Source organism: Microcaecilia unicolor, chromosome 2, assembly GCF_901765095.1.
Source record: "Microcaecilia unicolor chromosome 2, aMicUni1.1, whole genome shotgun sequence".
NCBI lineage: Eukaryota > Metazoa > Chordata > Amphibia > Gymnophiona > Siphonopidae > Microcaecilia > Microcaecilia unicolor.
This window is the reverse complement of record NC_044032.1, coordinates 198,094,180-198,111,822: the sequence shown is the minus strand read 5'-3', so window position 1 is coordinate 198,111,822 and position 17,643 is coordinate 198,094,180. Positions and strand designations below refer to the sequence as shown.

Genomic DNA, 17,643 nt, shown 5'->3' with positions numbered 1-17,643 from the left:
AAATCAGGTGCCAATACAATTTTGTTTGTGCACAAAACCATGTCACCTCACAGTCCAGCATATATGCTCTTTGTACAAGCATATTTACCATATGATTTCATTTAATACAAAGTCTTATAGCCTGTTACTTTTGGCCACAAGACCATATAGCACGGATTGCAACAGTATAAACAAGATAAACAATTACCCTCAGTGCATTTTTTCTAGTAAAAAAGGTGCTGATACTCAAATGCCAGCCCACCCTTCAGGGGTGGGGTGAACACTGAGGGACCCATCACACAATAGCCAAGCCCCCTGCAACCAGTCACAGAATCTATGATAAGGCAGAATTGGTGTGTAGAGTCTGAGCTCTTTCATTAAAACTTGGGGACCATGGGTCAATTTTAGCAGTCAATGGAAAAGGTGCTGGTACTCAGTACCCCCAAGTACCTCCTCAAAAAAAGCCCTGATTACCTTACTCTTTCCATCACCTTATCACTAGGAAAAACATTGGGTACACAACCAAATCTGAAAAAAAAACAAGTTGGAGATTATTATGCTCAGAGTAAAAGGAAGAAACAGGAATGAAATCCTCACTAATGCTACCATAGACGTTCCGAGCTAATCTTATATGCCTCTTCAGACCAAGCCTGGGTGTTGAACTCAGCCTTTTGGTCTTCTGTATACTTTATTTATTTATTGATATATTCTTGTATCCCACTGTTACTCAAAAATAGGTTCAAAGTGGCTCACAATTTACATTTACCATGATGGTTTACAGTGTACATTCTGGTTCAAAATTGTAATGATGGTTTACAATTAGGAATCAGAAAGGACATTGATAGCTAATTTTTTACTTGTAGGTTTTCAGTTCTTTCCTGAATTGAAGGTAATTGGTGATGTTTCTTGTGATCTTTGGTATAGAGTTCCACCATTTGGAACCCAGGTAGCTAAATCCAGCCATGTAGATAGATTTGTGGGTTATGTTTCTGCAGTTAGGTAGGTGAAGAAGTAGGCAGCCCCTGATTTCTGGGCTTGCGTTCCTTAGGGATAGTTCGATCATGTCTAGCATGTATTCTGGAGACATACCAAATAGTATTTTGCATATAATGGTGCTAGCTTTCAAGATTAGTCTTGCCTTGATTGGCAGCCAGTGTAGTATTTCAAGCAGTGGGGTAACTCCTTCATATTTTGATTTCTTTTGAATATTAGCCTTGCTACCATCTTTTGCACAGTTTGCAACAATTTCAGTGTGTTTTCCTTGCATCCTACATATACTGCATTACAGTAGTCTAGCTGTTACAGTATCGTCGATTGTACTATTATCCAGAATGATTGTCTAGGAAAATAGTCTCTGAACCTTTTCAGTTTCCATAGTGTTCTGAAGCATTTTGTTGTTACTGCAGATAGTTGACTGTCCTCCCAGTATTTTTAGTTGTGATTTGATTTGGTATGTTTGGTGGTTGATTGTGAAGTTTTGGTGTACTGTGGGGTTGTGCGGGCTTGACAGTATCAGGAATTTGGTTTTGTCTCTGTTTAGTTTGAGTTTGAATATTGCTGCCCAGTTTTCCATAAGGTCCACACCTATTTTGACTTTGTCCAGTATTTCTGTAACACTGTTTTTAAAAGGTGTGTAGATAGTAATGTCATCTGCATATACGAATGGGTTAAAACCCATTATCTCCATTTTTTTCCCAAGTGGAGCCATCATTACTTGAACAGTGTTGGTGATATTGGAGAAACCTGTGGTACCCCACACTCAGAGATCCACGAGGTTGATAGCTGGTTGGACATTTTTACAATGTAGGATCTGGTCTTTAGGAAACCATTGAACCATGTGGCCGCTATACCGTTGACTCCCATGTAATCTTAGCAGGTCCATTAGTGTTGCATGATCTACTAGATTGAATGCATTTGACATGTTAATTTGTAGTAATAATATATTCTGACCTTGACTTATTAAGCTTATTAAACTTCTCTGTATCTGCACTGAACAGACAATAACTTTGCCATGATTTAATTGTCATGTACACTAAACTTTATGCACAGTTAGCTCATACATAACACATTTTTGCATGCAGTGCCACAAAACTGTGCACTAAAATCAAGCAAAATTTTCTGCATCAACCCCTGAAAGAATAACATGAAATGTTAGAGCATATTAATGCTGTGTTAGAAACCACAGAGTGACTGAAATATACGGGGGAAGAACTAAAAGATATTGATGTGACCATAGGTAAGAACATTTCAAAATGATTGTGGGTGCAAAAAATATGGACCCAAATGAAGGAGCTTGATCAATATTGGGGGTGCTCAGCACCTATTGTACCCACAGAGCTGGCTCCTATGGATGTGAAAGCAGCACTGCCATACACTTTGCCTGATTCATATTCGGGCTCATTTTCAAAGCACTTAGCCTCCCAAAGTTCCATAGAAACCTATGGAACTTAGCCTCCCAAAGTGCTTAGAAAATATGCCTCATTATCCCCTAAAAAGCTTTAGAAGTGAGACCAGAGTCTAAATTATCTGTGGAGTATGTAGAAGAAAAACTGATAGTAGGAGTCAGATATCCCAGGGCCGCCGACAGATGGGACAGGGCCTGAGGCAAACAATGTTAAGGGACCCACTGCACCCCCCTCCCCGGGCCACCCTTGCACCTCCCCCCATATCCCCCCCTCGAATCACCCCCTGTTTGACCATCACTTACTGCGCCTGCTCCCTCAGTCTGTCTTCTCTCTCCTGCTCCTGTGTGCTGGGACCCGGGTTATTGTGTTAACACATACTTTGCTCTACTGCCACAGGTCCTTCTTCCTGCCATGTCCCTCCTGCATATGCAAAAACAGGAAGTATTTCACACTGAAGGAGGCGGGACGAGGCAGGAAGAAGGACCTGTGGCAGCAGAGCAGAGTAAAACATGTTAACGCCTGGCATACAGGAGCAGAAGACCAATCCCATCTTCTGCCTGTGTGTGCCTGCCTGCCTACCTGCCACCAGAAGCCTTGCCGATGTCAGACCCCCCTCAGAGGCCAGGCCTGGGGGAATCTTGCCCCCCCCCCCTTCTCGATGGCCTTCAGACATCCTGGCCACTTATGCAAGTAAATGACTAGAATACCGCCATTACATGTTCCTACTGATTAACACTAGATAGCTCCTTATAGAATTACCTTCATAGGGAGCAACTCAATAACCGAGCACAACAATTTAAGTGCTCAATTAACATAGGTAGTGAGCCTATTCTAGAACATGTCGGCATCTGTGCACCTACACTTAGGCGTGCCCACTTACTCCAGGTCTATGGCTGGCATAAATAGGTGTGCGTAAATGCGGCACTTTAACATGTATCTTATAGTATTCTGTAAATTATGTGAATAAATGTTGGCTCTGTCCATGGCCCACCCATGTTCCAGTGAATGCCCCCCTTGTATTTACATGCCAAGAAATCTCTGTGCGTTCTTTGTGAAATACCAGTGAACACTCTGCTAGAACTTATATGCCTAATGCCTATGTTTACTAAGGTGTGCTATAGGCGCGTTAGCGTTTTTAATGTGCGTAAATGGTTTACGCACGTTAAACGCTAATGCGCCCATAGAAATGTATGGGCGTGTTAGCGTTTAACATGCCTTAACTTTAAAGGCATGTTAGAAACGCTAACACACCTTAAAAAATATACCCCTAAGTGTATATTCCTGAAGAGGTGCTCAGAAGAGGACCTGATGAGGGGTATTGTGAGACTCAAAGGTGAAGGGGAGGAATATGTAGAAGCTGATAAAGATAAGGTGGAACTGCTCAACAAATATTTCTGTTCTGTGTTCACAGCTGAAGGGCTGGGATCAAGACCGCAGAAGACAAAAACAAATAGGAATGGAGAGGTGGCAGTCCCTAAACTATTTTCAGAGGACTGTGGTCATGAGGAGCTGTAAAGGTGGACTATCTCCTCACTGACTGCTCTTTTTTTTTTTTTTTTAAATAGAACAAGATTGTAAGCTTTGTCGAGCAGGGACTGTCTCTTCATGTTCAAGTGTACAGTGCTGCGTACATCTAGTAGCGCTATAGAAATGATAAGTAGTAGTAGTAGTATTTACCAACTTTTTTGGGTATTACAGACCAGTGTTCCCCTCTAAGCTGTGTGCATGTGTGTGTGCACACAGACTGTGAACCCCATGCATACAGCAAAACATAGCACGCACAAGAAAATATTATAGTGTGAGAAATTTTAATTAGGTGCTATAAAGCAGCACAACAAAACAGAACTATTCGCATTTGCCTGATCTTAGCAGCTGATCTTTTCTAATTATTTAAAACAAATGATATGCTAAAATAGTATAATGTAGCTTTACTTCCATTAAAAATATTACTTAAATAGCACTTTTGAAATCTTATTATTATTTGCATTACTAAGCTGCAGTAAGCACTAATGTGTGCTTAACGCAACAAAAAATGCCTTTACCATGGGGGACCTGAGACATCCCGTGGCAATTTTTGGATGTGCGCGTGCTATCCATGTGTTAAAAAATAAAATTTCTTTTTCAGTATTGGGGCAGATCTGGGGGGGGGGGGGGGGGGGTGGAGAGTCGATGTGTTGTGTGCTAATTGGTTAGTGCACCTACACTGTGAATGCTAACCGATTACTACTACTACTATAAATCATTTCTATAGCGCCACCAGTCGTACGCAGCGCTTCACAATTGAAGATGAAGGAAAGACAGTCCCTGCTCAAAAGAGCTTACAATCTAAATCAGGACAGACAGACAGGACCAATAAGGGATAAGGGTAGGACAGACAGAAGGACACATAGGGAAAGGGACTATTGAAGACAGGAAGACAAGATAAAGGTTACGAGCAGGTGAAAAGTTAGGAGTCACCAGTGCTTAGCATGTGAGCCCTTACTGCCTACATAATGGGTGACAGTAGGGCTCACGCACTAATGGTCACTCATTCTGAAACATGATTCACACAGAGCTGGCACAGTTAAGTGGCATGGAATGAAAGAGAAAATATGGCTCTGGAGATGGTCAAATGGTCACTATATCCTCAATGATAACTGAAGCCCCTCTCTCAGAGGTGAGCCATAAAGGAACTAAACCTGCAAGAAACCAGAAAGGAAATTAATATGGTCTGGTCTGGTATGATCAGGTAAGAACATATTTTCCTTCCTTGTCATCTATACCAGACCAGTCCAGACTAACAGGATGTAGCAAAGCAATCTCCCTACTAGGCTGGAAGACACTCAATCAGCATGAAGAAGGTGCACAGCTACCTTCCAAACAGTACAACCAGAGACAGATATGGCCAAAGAGAACAACCAACCGTCAAGGACAAGGAGACACCCTGAAGCTCCACTAGATGATAAGAGTAAAACTGGAGGCTTCCAATGACAGTACAGATATTATACCAGAAAGAAACATCACCCGGAGGACTCATCAAGAGAATCCGGACCATGAAAAGAGACCATGGACCTCTGGCATGAGATAAACCAAGAAACCATCAAAGGAAACAGAACTCCGAGCACTTGGAGCACCCAGGTAACTTGGTCCAGAGAAAATCAGGCAACATCACACCAGAGAAGCAAAAAACTATGAAAGGAAGGAATTCAGAAGAAGGAAGGAAGATCACCCTCTCCCCAAGAGAGATCCCCAATGAGCCCTAAGAAAAGAGGCATATACTGCTGCTCGAGAAAACCAGGTGAGTACTGAGCAAGATGGTGTGAGAGGGAGGCGTGCTCAAGATACAGCAACAGATCCATGCACCCAGTCTGGACAGGAAGGTGTGTCCACCACCAAGTGTCGGAGCTGCACCCTACATATCTACATGCCACTGATGCCATATGCCATGGCAGGCATGCATAAAAGGTCAAGATGGTGCTCACAGAACAGCCATAGGAGGAGGTGCACCCCACATGTATTGACTGATCCGCACTCCACCCATAGTGATGAAGCTGTGCTCTACCTGCAGCGATGGAGCTGCATTCCACACATAGAGATGTGGGTGAATCGAATTCACAGAGATGGAGCTGCACTAAACATGCCAAGATGGAGCTGAGCACACACCGATGGAGCTGTGCTCCACCCGCAAATATAGCATCATGCTCAGCATGCCAAGATGAGCTGCGCTCTATATGCAGCCACGATGGGTCTGCGCTAGATAGCTGCATGAGAATGGGGTTTGCAGGAATTGCGTAACTACCAAGAGACTCCCGCAGGAATCCCCTCCAGGGCCACAGGACTCCCGCAGGGATCCCCTCAAGGTCTGTGGGAATCCTGTGGGGGTAGACGCAGGTCCTGTGGGGTTCCCACAGTAGTGTAGTGCCATGCCATCCTACCTCCCTATCCTCGGCGCTGCCTCAAACTCCTCCTCCTTGGCGTTCAGGTTCTGTAGAGACTTGAGCCGCCTGGTGCAAGATGTTGGGGAAGTCTCGTAGGACTTCTAACCATCAGACTTCCCCAACTTCGCGCACCACACAGCTCAAGTCTCTGCAGCGCCCAATTGCCATGCAGGGGAAGAGGAGGAGTTTGAAGCAGCAGTGTGAGTGATGGCTGGAGGAGGGTCATGAGAAAGGTTGTGGGAAGGATGGAGGAGGGCATGTGAGAGGCTGGGGGAATGAAAGAGGCTGGGGAAGGAGCATGATAAAGGCTGGGTGAAAGCTGAAGAGAGAGGCATGGGGGCTAGAAGGAGATGGGCTGCACCCTGAGGAGGGGGAGGGGAAGTGGGACTGGAGGGATATGGGCTGGACTCATGGGGAGTAGACAGGAACAGGGACACAGAAGAGAGGTGCTGGACAAGACAGATAGGAACATAGGGAAGATGGATAGCACGACAAGGAGAAAGAAGAAATTCCAAATAGACAGAAGACCTTGGAAAGGCAGGAAAAAAACAGAGAAAATCAGAAGACACAAACAAAATCGAATGGAAAAATAAAATGCTCAGACTAAAAAGGTAGAAAAAAATATTTTATTTATCAACTGGACCATGTCAGATTTGGGAAATGTGGATCTTTCATTTCTAGAATGATGGCATAGGTTGAGTTATTTTAGTACAGGAGATGGGAGGGGATGGAGATTACTTGCGGTGACAGACGGAGATGGGTTAATTCCAGTGGGAAAGGGCAGGGGATGGGTTAGATTCTAGCAAGGACGGATGGGGATGGGTGAAATTTCTGTCTGCATTCAACTCTCTAGTGTGTGCTCCATATGCCAGGATGGAGGTGCGGTCCTTATGTCGAGAGGGAGCTGTGCTCAACCTGCAGATGCTGAGCCGTATTCAAGATGAAGAGGCAGAGCCACACTTAACGCGCAGAGACAGAGCTGCTCTCAACATACACAGATGGAGCTGTGCTCAATGCGCAGAGACGGAGCTGTGCTCAATGCGCAGAGATGGAGCTGTGCTCAATGCGCAGACATGGAGCTGTGCTCAATGCGCAGCAATGGAGCTGCACTCAACGCGCAGAGAAGGAGCTACGTGCAATGTGCAGAGACAGAGCTTGCACTCAACATGAAGAGACAGAGCCTGCACTCAACGTGCAGAGACAGAGTCTATGCTCAACATGCAGAGACAGCCACAATCAACGTGCGAAGGAGACGTGTACATCCAAGTTGCGCACAATGTGCAGAGATGGAGCCTGTGCTCAACGAGCAGAGATGGAGCCTGCGCTGAACACTCAAACAGAGCCATGCTCAATGTGCAGAGAAGGAGCTAGGTACATCTGAGCTGTGTGCAATGTGCATAAATGGAGCTGTAGAGATGGAGCTGCGCTCAACGTGCAGAGACAGAGCTGTGCTCAATGTGCAGAGATGGAGCTGCGCACAAGTGAGATGTGTGCAATGTGCAGAGATAAGAGTTGTGCTCAACCCGTAGAGATGGAGCAGCTCATAGCAGGCAGAGAGGGAGCTGTGATCCACAAGCTTAACTCAAGCTGTGTTCCTCTTGCATAGATGGAGCAGCGCTCAAACTGCAGAGGTAGAGCTGTTCTCGACTTGCAGAGATGGAACTGCTGTCTCCCTGCTGAGAAGAAGTGGAGCTCAACAAGCAGGGATGGAGTGGCGCCAACCTACAGAGATGGAACTGCGCTCCACCTGCCTAGATGGATATGCAGATCAAAGGTAGAGCCAGAGCCATGTCTAATATGCCAAGATGGAACAAAGCTCAATCTGCAGAGACAGAACTGCACTCAAGACACAGAGATAATGCCACAGACTCATGCCCCAATGGAGCTGTGTCCCCAAACCGAGATGGAGCCATGCTCACAACAAAGAGATGGAGCAGCACCTCAGATGGAGAGATGAAGGTGTGCGCGTCGACGCGTGCAGAGACAGCGAAGTTCCAAACCTGAAGTGATGGGGCCGTGGATAACAGCTAGAGACAACTGTGGACCAGCTTGCAAATTGAAGCCGTGGCCACAATGCATAGAAGGTGCCTTGCTCCACCTGCCAAAATGATGCTGCGTACCCATATAGAGAAGAAGCTGCACTCAACAGATAGAGATGGAGTGCCTGAAAAAATGCACAAATTGTGTTGCGCTCAACCCACAAGCATAGAGCTGTGCTCCAAGAGCAAAAATGAAGAAGCGTTCACCATGCAGAGATGAAACCACAATCTGGAGGTATAGAAGGAACTGTGCTCCACCTCCCTAGACCGAAATGAAGCAGGGGAACATGCAGAGAAGGATCTGCGCTGCACCTGCAGAAATGGAGCAGCGTCTTATCTTATATGCAGGGCCAGAGCTATACCTAACCTATAGAAATGAAGTCACCCCCCCGTATCCATAGAGGAAGCCCCGCTGCACAGGCCAAATTGGAACGGTGCCCTGCAGCCACCAAAGGAGCCGCGGTCCTTAAGAAAATAGGGAACTACCTATGCAGCCATGGAATTGCATCTAACCAGAGAGACTAAAAGATAAAGGCATGGAAACGGAGGCCCTGGCCCCCATCCTCTGAGAACAGGGAGTGGTACTGAGGAGAACAGAGGTCAAAGACCCATGTAACCTAGTCACTGGTACATCGAGCCCCCAAAAGGCTTGAATCCAGCAGGATATGAAAAAAGGAACATGCACTCTCCCCTCAAAGCCAAAAACACCATTGTTAAAATCACCAGCCAGGCGCCAGAAAGAACCCAATGCCCATTAGAGCAGTGTTACACAAGGCCAAAACACTCCCGCAGAGTGAGGGAAGGCAACATAGCTGCCAGGCAACGAGAGCATTACTGTACTCTCCTATGGGCATAACAACCAATGTAAGCGAACCTCACAGCCATGAAACCACCTGCTCCCATCCAAAACTACCCCAATCATCCAGTTGGAGCTTATACCCAACTCCCCAAATTTGAGGTCAGAGGGCAAACGCCACCAATAGGGAAAGGAAGGTGCCAGGAGGAGAAGCAGGGAGACATAAGATGTAAGAACAGACCCACAAAACCCCTACAGGCCGGAGTCGCGGTGAAGCAGCAATCTGCAACCATGAAGTCCAAGGTAGGAACATGAGGGAATGATACCAACAGATGGGCCGACTAAGCCCTGCGGTTACCAATGTGCCGCCAAGGAAAAAGTGAAACTAAACACTGCCGCAGCAGCTCCAAAGCAGAAGCAAGGGAAAGATCTGTAAACGAGCCCCGACCATCCCTGCCAGTCGGCTGAAGCCTGAGGGAAGAAGTGAAGTAACACTCAAAGGCCCAAGAACAAAGCAGTGGAACAGCCTGCCAAAACCAAACCACTGCCATGACTAAACCAAGCATGCTGCATAGCAGCAGCAGTCCACTGGAAACAAATGGGGATCAGGAAACCAAAGAAAAATGAAAACCACTGCCAGTCTGAGGGTTTTGAAATGTCCAAACAAAGGCCGCTCGGCTAGAATATACAAACCCAGCTTATCTGACAGACAGAAGTAAGGAACACATACTTGCCCATCATGACACCATTCCAGAAGGACAGAGATTCTGTTGCATGTCACTTTTTAAACCCCCCCCCCCCCCCCACCACCACCACCACCACCAGAGCCTCAGAAGCCACAAGCGGAGGAGGGGAAGAGAGGGACCTAGTATCACCAGGTGCCACCCTAGCTGGCAGATGAAGGACCCAGCACCACTGTGTGTCATCTTAAAAGAACCCAAATCTGGGCACCAGAACACCCCTTGCTCAACTGTCGCCCAGACGAGCTGGGACAGGAGCCAGCCAACCAGCCAGCACTAACAAGAGCTACAAAATCTGTCCACCATCCACTAAGAGACGGAGAAAATACCTGTACACAAGTGGTTTCCATGGCTGACTGCGTCTGTCATTGTTCTCTGGAAGTTGGGTGCACCCTTGCTTGGCTATTGGAAATACTGAACATTCCAGGCTGCACGATACCCTTAAGGGGCGAATTACTTGGAACTTTTTTCTCTGTCTCCTTCCACTGGTGGATAGACACAACCCATTAGTCTGAACTGGTCTAGTATAGATGATAAGGAAGAAGCCATTTTGCCTATTATTTATAATTCCCATCTGCTGTAAGCAGAGAACAACTGCTCATTCATAAGAAGATGGTGTACCTGGTTCAACAGTCCTATTCCTCTACAAAAATCATTTGTAGATGCCTCCTTTTTACTCACTTAGCTTTAAAACACCACTAGATACAGGAAACTTTTAAACATTAGACCACCAAAGCAAATACTACCAAACAAATTAATTAATTGGATATTGTATCTTTTTCTCATTTAGTTTATGAGAGAAAATAAGATACTAAAGCCGCATTGAGCCTGCCATGATTGGGAAAGCGCGGAGTACAAATGTAACAAAAAAAAAAAATGAGATCCCAACAGACCGCTGGGTGTCAACACCCAAGGGAGTCCTTCTACTAAGGTTCACTAACAGATATACCACGTGCTAAATGCCATGCAGTCCACTGTATATCTAGGGGCTGCATGGCATTTAACGTACACTAATTCATTAACGCAAGCTAAATCCGTAAGCGCACCTTAGTAAAAGGACCCTTTTTGTAAGGCACTGCATTCAAGGTTAAATTATTTAGCAAGAATGATTTTGAATGAATTGTTTTTGGAAAGGCTTTTGTGTTGAAAACTTGAGCATTTATATCTCTCTGGCACTTTAGAGACTATCCACCCCAAATAAGGGTAAAATCATGTATATTTAGTCTGCATGCACATACTTTAACCTGCAGTTAAGATGAGGCTTCTTTTCCACAAATACTTTTGAATATTCTAGCACATGCACATAAATTTACCAGAAAAATTGTGTACCCCAAAGAACAGGTACATATGTAAAGACGTAGTTTACCTGGAGTATTTTTCCAAGGTACATGCATAACTTCACCATGAAATCTGGCAACGTCTTCAAAGAGAAAAGAATGCACCACACCTTTTGCCCATGAGATTACCCCAAATAAAAAAAATACATATATACCTTGAGGCATCACCATACAGTAGGCTTTAACAGTTTAAACATATGGGACTAGATTCTATAAATGGTGCCTAAAAAATCAGCACTGAAAGAAACAGCACTTAGCACTATTCTACAAACCACGCTTAAAGCTAGGCACATTTATAAAATAGTGACTTGCACCAGGAATCACATCTATATTTAGGCGCAACCATTTACACCAATGAAAACCTGGTGTAAATCCCCCCATGTAAATTAGGCACAGATCTCACTAATTCTATAACAACACGCATAAATTGTAGGAATGCCCCAACCTGCCCATGCCCTTTCCACAGCCACACCCTCTTTTTGGATCCGCGCACTAGAATTTACACACACCTCTATAGAATACACATAAAAAGCTGCAGGTGTAAATTCCTAATTATTGTCAATTAGTGCCAATAATTGCTTACTACTGCCAAATAATCGGCGCTGACTGGCTCATTAATCAAGTTGTGTGCACAAATTGGATGCAAGTCCAAATTTGCACGTGCAATTTGAAGCGCCATATATAAAATCCAAGGGATGATGTTTCAGCAATCATATGAGAACACCAAAAATAAAATTATACCACTAAATGTGATGTTGGGAATGACTCATAAGCAGATGGTAGGGTTAACATCTACAATATTTGATAAATGAATTTCTTTCAGCTGCCTGATAAGTAATTTTCATTAAAACCCACTGTTTTGAAAGACTTGAGGAATATAATTGTAATCCCTAGACTGCTGCTAATTTGTATTATATAGGGTTGATATTCACTTATGCAGTAAGAAGAATATTGTTCTTTACCATCAGAAATAGTCTAACATGGTTTCTATCAAACTGCCCAGGATCCACAACATGTCTCCTCTACCATCATGCGCATGCACTGATGTAAAAACCATGAGAAATACCATTAGTATTGTTATATTCTACTGAAGTTAATTTTTAAAAAAATCTAATAGCATATGGAATGATCAGCAAGGCATATGGCACTAATTAAACATGTTACTAGCCCCTAAATACTCAATGTGTAGCCATGAGGTATCCCTGGAATGCTTTCTTTCCTACATATATATTATCCATTTATTGATGTGATGCTTTCAATGCACAAAATCCCTGGAACAATTTCATCATGTGAGAACTGCACTACTAGTGAGACAGAGCAGTTGCTACCTAATCAACAGGCAAATTATTAAGTAGGGTGCTACTTTAATTTGCATATTAGTCATTGGTTTTTTGCTATTCTTACTTAGCCTTCATTTTGACCTTTAATGATTACTCAAGTTTCACTATGTTTTAGATTTTGTAGAGCAATCAGGTACTGCTATGTATTTTTTTTCTTTTTTTACAATCTTTCTTATAAATGATAAGAATCACTAAGATATGACAGGGGTTTGTTATAGAAAAGCTTCTACACACATAATTCTGTCATTTGGTATGTTAGTAAATAACACACACCAAGGTATCTTATTATACCTTGTATTATAACGCAATGCCTGTAGTTCAATGTGACACATGCATGCTGTATGTCTCATTCTTGATTTTATATAAATAAAAAGTTAGAAGGATGCAGCTCTGTTTCAATAAAATTTGCCATAAATAAATGCAGTTATATATCATGTAACATTATTTATAAACTGATCTCCTTCAGCTTAACTTTTCTTTCTTTTATCATCTAACACATACAAGAAAACAGGACCAGAATAATAAATGTCTGTGCCTATGCAGTGATAATACCTCCAGCAGAGGAACCTATCGATAGATTTCATGTGGTCATGCACTAGCTGAAAATGGCACAGAAGGTGTTGTCACCAGAAAACTGGGCATCAGACGGTTTGAGTACAAATATTTATTTATATACATAATGAGAAATACTCTTTAGATCTGTCATCAAAAAAGGGCTAGCAGAACATGGCTGTATATAGAAGAAGTTGTAGACTTCTTTGATGGTAACATTTATTGTTCTGCATGTGGGAGAATTACATTGCTGCTATTTGGGGATTTTTTTACACAAAATTAAACAATACATGATGTGGTTTGACATTGCACTGAATGACTTGAAAGCACTTTAGCTGACTAATTTCCAAAGTAAATAGGTAAACTCTAACTAATGTGGGAGAAGGCAAACCCAATATAATATATATCAACCCAAATAAAGGAGTTTGACTCTTGTATATACTGATAGTATGGAGGTGTCCCTTTAAATTGGTGAAAAACAAATAGATTCACCCTTAAGACTATTAAATCTTAACAAAACGAACCTCAAATCTCCCAGCAAGGAACTCTGCAAAAATATTGTCAATCCCTTGCATAAATGGGAGTAGAATACTATCATAGGTTCTGTTTAAGAGAGAATAGAGAAAAAAGTAAATAGGTGAAATAGGCTAATTGTCCACTTTGTTAATTAGCTATTTCCAGATATTGTAAACTGTTAGTGCCAGACTAAAATTGAGTTACAGGCTGTGTGCGTGCATGTGTGTGTGTGTGTGTGTGTGTGCATGTGTATCTGCATGCATATGTGTGTGCACTTATATGTGTATATGCATGTATGTGTGCGTGTGTCTATGTCTGTGACTGAATGTACATGTATAGGTAAAATCCAAAGATGGATTCTCTTGCAATTTCACTTCCTGAGCTCCACACAAATCCAGGTCAAATTTTCAACATAGAGTCTCGAGCCTTTAACTGTCAGAAGCACCAGCGCAAGTTGTAATTAGGTTAATACATACAAATGCCAAGTCTGGAGACTTCCCTACATATGTTTAATTGCAGAGATGGTATTTATCATGGACAGGAATTCTTGTATTCGCCAGGACAAAAAGCATCAGTTGTTTGTCAGACAGGCTGCTGGAGAGCCTGACTCCTAGATAAGCTAAAGGAAACTGCATTTATACCTTCGCAACACAGCATCGGTGTTTCTATTTATAGGAAGGGGAAAAGAATCTCTAATGGTTGGGCTGTTTGTGGATTATTCAGCTATGGATCAAGCACAATATTTTCTACCTTAAGCCAGCTATTATCATTGCTTCATCAAAAGCATTTCATTTCACATTGTGCTACGCAGATGGGAAAAGGAATTCACCATATCTAATCACAAGTATGTGGAGAGTGATTATATAGGAAATTATACCAGACCTAATGCACAATTAAGTGATTTTGCGTTTTATAAATAAAGAAGAAAATTCTGCTTGAAGAAGACCACAATTTAGAGAAATAATGTTACTAGACACAAAAAATATATAGATCTTTTTTCAAAGAACCCTGTTCTCCTAGCTTTACTGCAAAATGCACAGTAACCACTGAAGAATTAAAGTACATTGCTGCTTTCAGAGTATAATATACAGATTATAATAGAAGTTTGATCATCTTTGTTCATCTCTAATTTATAGATATAGATATATAGATATAGACATAGACATATATTTAGCAAAAATTGTCCATTTGATCTCCCTAATGTGCCATCGAAACTAACAGAGATTTTCATTGATAAAAAGAGGAGAAAGGAAAGAAAGCAGACCAACCTTCACAATGTACGTCACACCAGGTCCCAGGATCTTTTCATTCGAGTGCAGCCATCCTCGGGAAGGCTTATTGACAAAGCTGCTACTTTGATTCCAATCTTCACCCCCTAGATGGATATCTTCAGTGCGTGGCTTTTTCCCTGTGCTCATTTTGCTCATATCCTGCTGAGAACACGGAGTACCAGAGACCAGGTTACATGCGTTGTCAGAAGTCCCTGCTGCTGAGCTTGGTGTACTCGAGCTGCCCTGTAACTTGGAGACAGCAAGCTCCTTCACTGCAGAGGAGAGGTTTCTGATGCCTGTGCTGGAAAGCTTTAAGTGGGACACCTTCTGGATGAAGGTGCAGAGAGTGGTGGATCCATCTTCTTGATCTTTGTGGAGAACCTCGGTCGAGACCGGGTACGAGGGTGTCGCTGAGGTGGTGGCAACTGATGAAACCTTGCTGTTCATGGACAAGTTGTGTATAAGCTCATCAACTGATGTCACAGAATCATTCCTGAAGCGGTTATACTTGGTCCGTTGAAGCATGCCCTTCTATCTGGTTTCCTGCATATGTTCTGATGCCAACCCAGAGAGCCCTTACGTTAACATAGCCAGCGAGACGCAATACCGCGACAACAGTCAATAAAATTTCAATGCTAAAAAAAATAAGAATGAAGAAAACCTTTCAAAAAAATATCTTTTTCGGTTTCACGTTGAAGAGTGGGTGAAGCAATAGTTTGCTATGAGATCCCAATCCTGCCTAGAGCTGCCAAGTCGCTCACAGCAAAAGCATGACTCACACAAATGAGAAGACCCTTTTCAACAAAAGGCTCAGTGAACACTGTAAATCACTTCCTGTAGCAAAAAAAAAAAAAATCCACCCACTTACAGCACACTAGAACCAATCAATTCTCAAATTTCCTTTTCCTGTCTTCTCAGATATTTCCTCCTAATCTTAAAAATTTCCCCCTTTTGCCACCAAAGGTAAATGTTTCCAACAAGTGGATTCAGCTTATTCTAAAATATTCTGTTCTGCTTGTAAGATTCTTCCGCAGTGTAAAACGTCTCACTGGTATATGCAAAATAGGGTAGATTACTTACAAGCAAAGACCAAACTTAAAAAATATCATGAAGCTGTAATCTATAGAATATCATAAATTTAAGAATCATGTAAACAAAACCCTCTGCAAAACAAAAAAGAAAAACTAATCTGAGAAATGGTAGAAAAAAAATCACAATTTCACCAAAACAGAATGACAGCCTTAACGTGCCTTTGTGCTACGTTATTCCACTATTCAAAGTGGTTGTAATACAGTTGTGTTAGACTGTGTTATGTCAAAATTGTTCAATTATTGTTGAACACTATTTCATGCAGAGATCATTTCTTCTTCATAAGCCGTAAAGCCTACAAACCAAGTCAAAACAATTTTCTGAGCTAAGGGCTTTGGAAATGCTGATTTCTTTCTCCCTGAAATCCATTCCCATACACTCAAGATAAAAAGCTGCCTGTGCACAAATGAAACAAATGAAGCTATGCAAAGCAGCAAAGGGATAAGGCAGGGACACCCAAATTAGTGTCTATCTGCATATATAGTAAGGCATAACAAAAAAAAGATCAGCTCCACTAACAAAGCACAGAATCCAGTTTCAAGCATACTCCTTGAGAAGGGAGAGAAGCATAAATTTGCTCCCCTGCTTTGTTGCATTTGAAAAAGGCAAACTACACACCATATGGCGAGGGTCCAACATATTTGAAGAGCAATGCACTTAATTTCAGCCTATTCACCTGGCTAATCTTGCATGAAATGCCAATGCCTGTCTAGATTTAGCATTCATTGTATAACAGATCATTGTAAGACAAAGACTGAAGCAAAGTTCACTATTTCAAGTAAAGGAGCATCACCACAGCATGATTACAGAACAGTGATCTTCAGCCCGGCTTTCCACAGACTAAACATGGCAATATGTCATCTTCGGAAAACGATGATACAGCTTTAAATATAAAGTACTTAATTAGCATCATTTCTGGCCCATTAAATGAAGTCAGCACCTCTTGATCTCAGAAGAATAGTCGAAATGTCCTATTCAAGAGAAAAGCGGGTGTCTAGTGATCTGCAGAGCAGCCTTTCATCATCACACAGCCAAACTGCTTCAGTATCCACACAGTATTCATTTTTTCTTCTCTCTCTGCTAGCATAGCAACAGCAAAATGCACACACCCCCCATAGATAATTTCTGCTGTTACCTGGAAAGAAAAAAAAAAACAAAAATTATTATTCCTAAATGGTTGTCTTCATTAGAAGAAGGTGAAAACTGCAAACAAAATGTGAATGAAATTCTGTTTATGTGAATGAAAGGGCTGGCTAGCATACCAATATTTCTGTGAATGAAGCAGGGCCTTGGAGCCTCTGCCAGGCAATCCCCTGGGTGCTAGCCATCCGAGCCAATAAGAAACAGCTTGGATGACTCATTCAACAAAGGCTCACTAAATAGTGGAAGGTTCCATTTTTATCACAGGCAGTGTCTTTTGTGCAAGAACAGCAAGAACAGCAACAGCAACAAAAACTAAGCGAGTGGCCTGAAGACAAGCAGTGCATCTGTTTCCTGAAATAAATCTCATGATAAAATAAAAGGGGATAGTGATCTGGGAGGTAGAGGAAAGCATTCTGTCGAGTGTATCTTCCACCCCATGGCTTTCCTACAGCTGGTTCATTTACATGAAGAAGAACTGAATGTGCACACTTTGATATCTGACTGCAGTGAATGGACTCG

At 42.6% G+C, this 17,643-nt stretch overlaps 1 protein-coding gene across 1 annotated transcript in view; it reads right to left on the bottom strand.

Annotated features, from left to right (window-relative positions):
• The window catches only part of SHC3 (SHC adaptor protein 3), a 239,070-nt gene extending 223,653 nt beyond the window's left edge, over nt 1-15,417 (bottom strand). The window contains exon 1 of the mRNA XM_030193617.1: nt 14,890-15,417. Coding sequence (XP_030049477.1) covers nt 14,890-15,417 — 528 coding nt within the window. The remainder of the gene's footprint in view (nt 1-14,889) is intronic.
• Nucleotides 15,418-17,643: the final 2,226 nt, after the last annotated feature.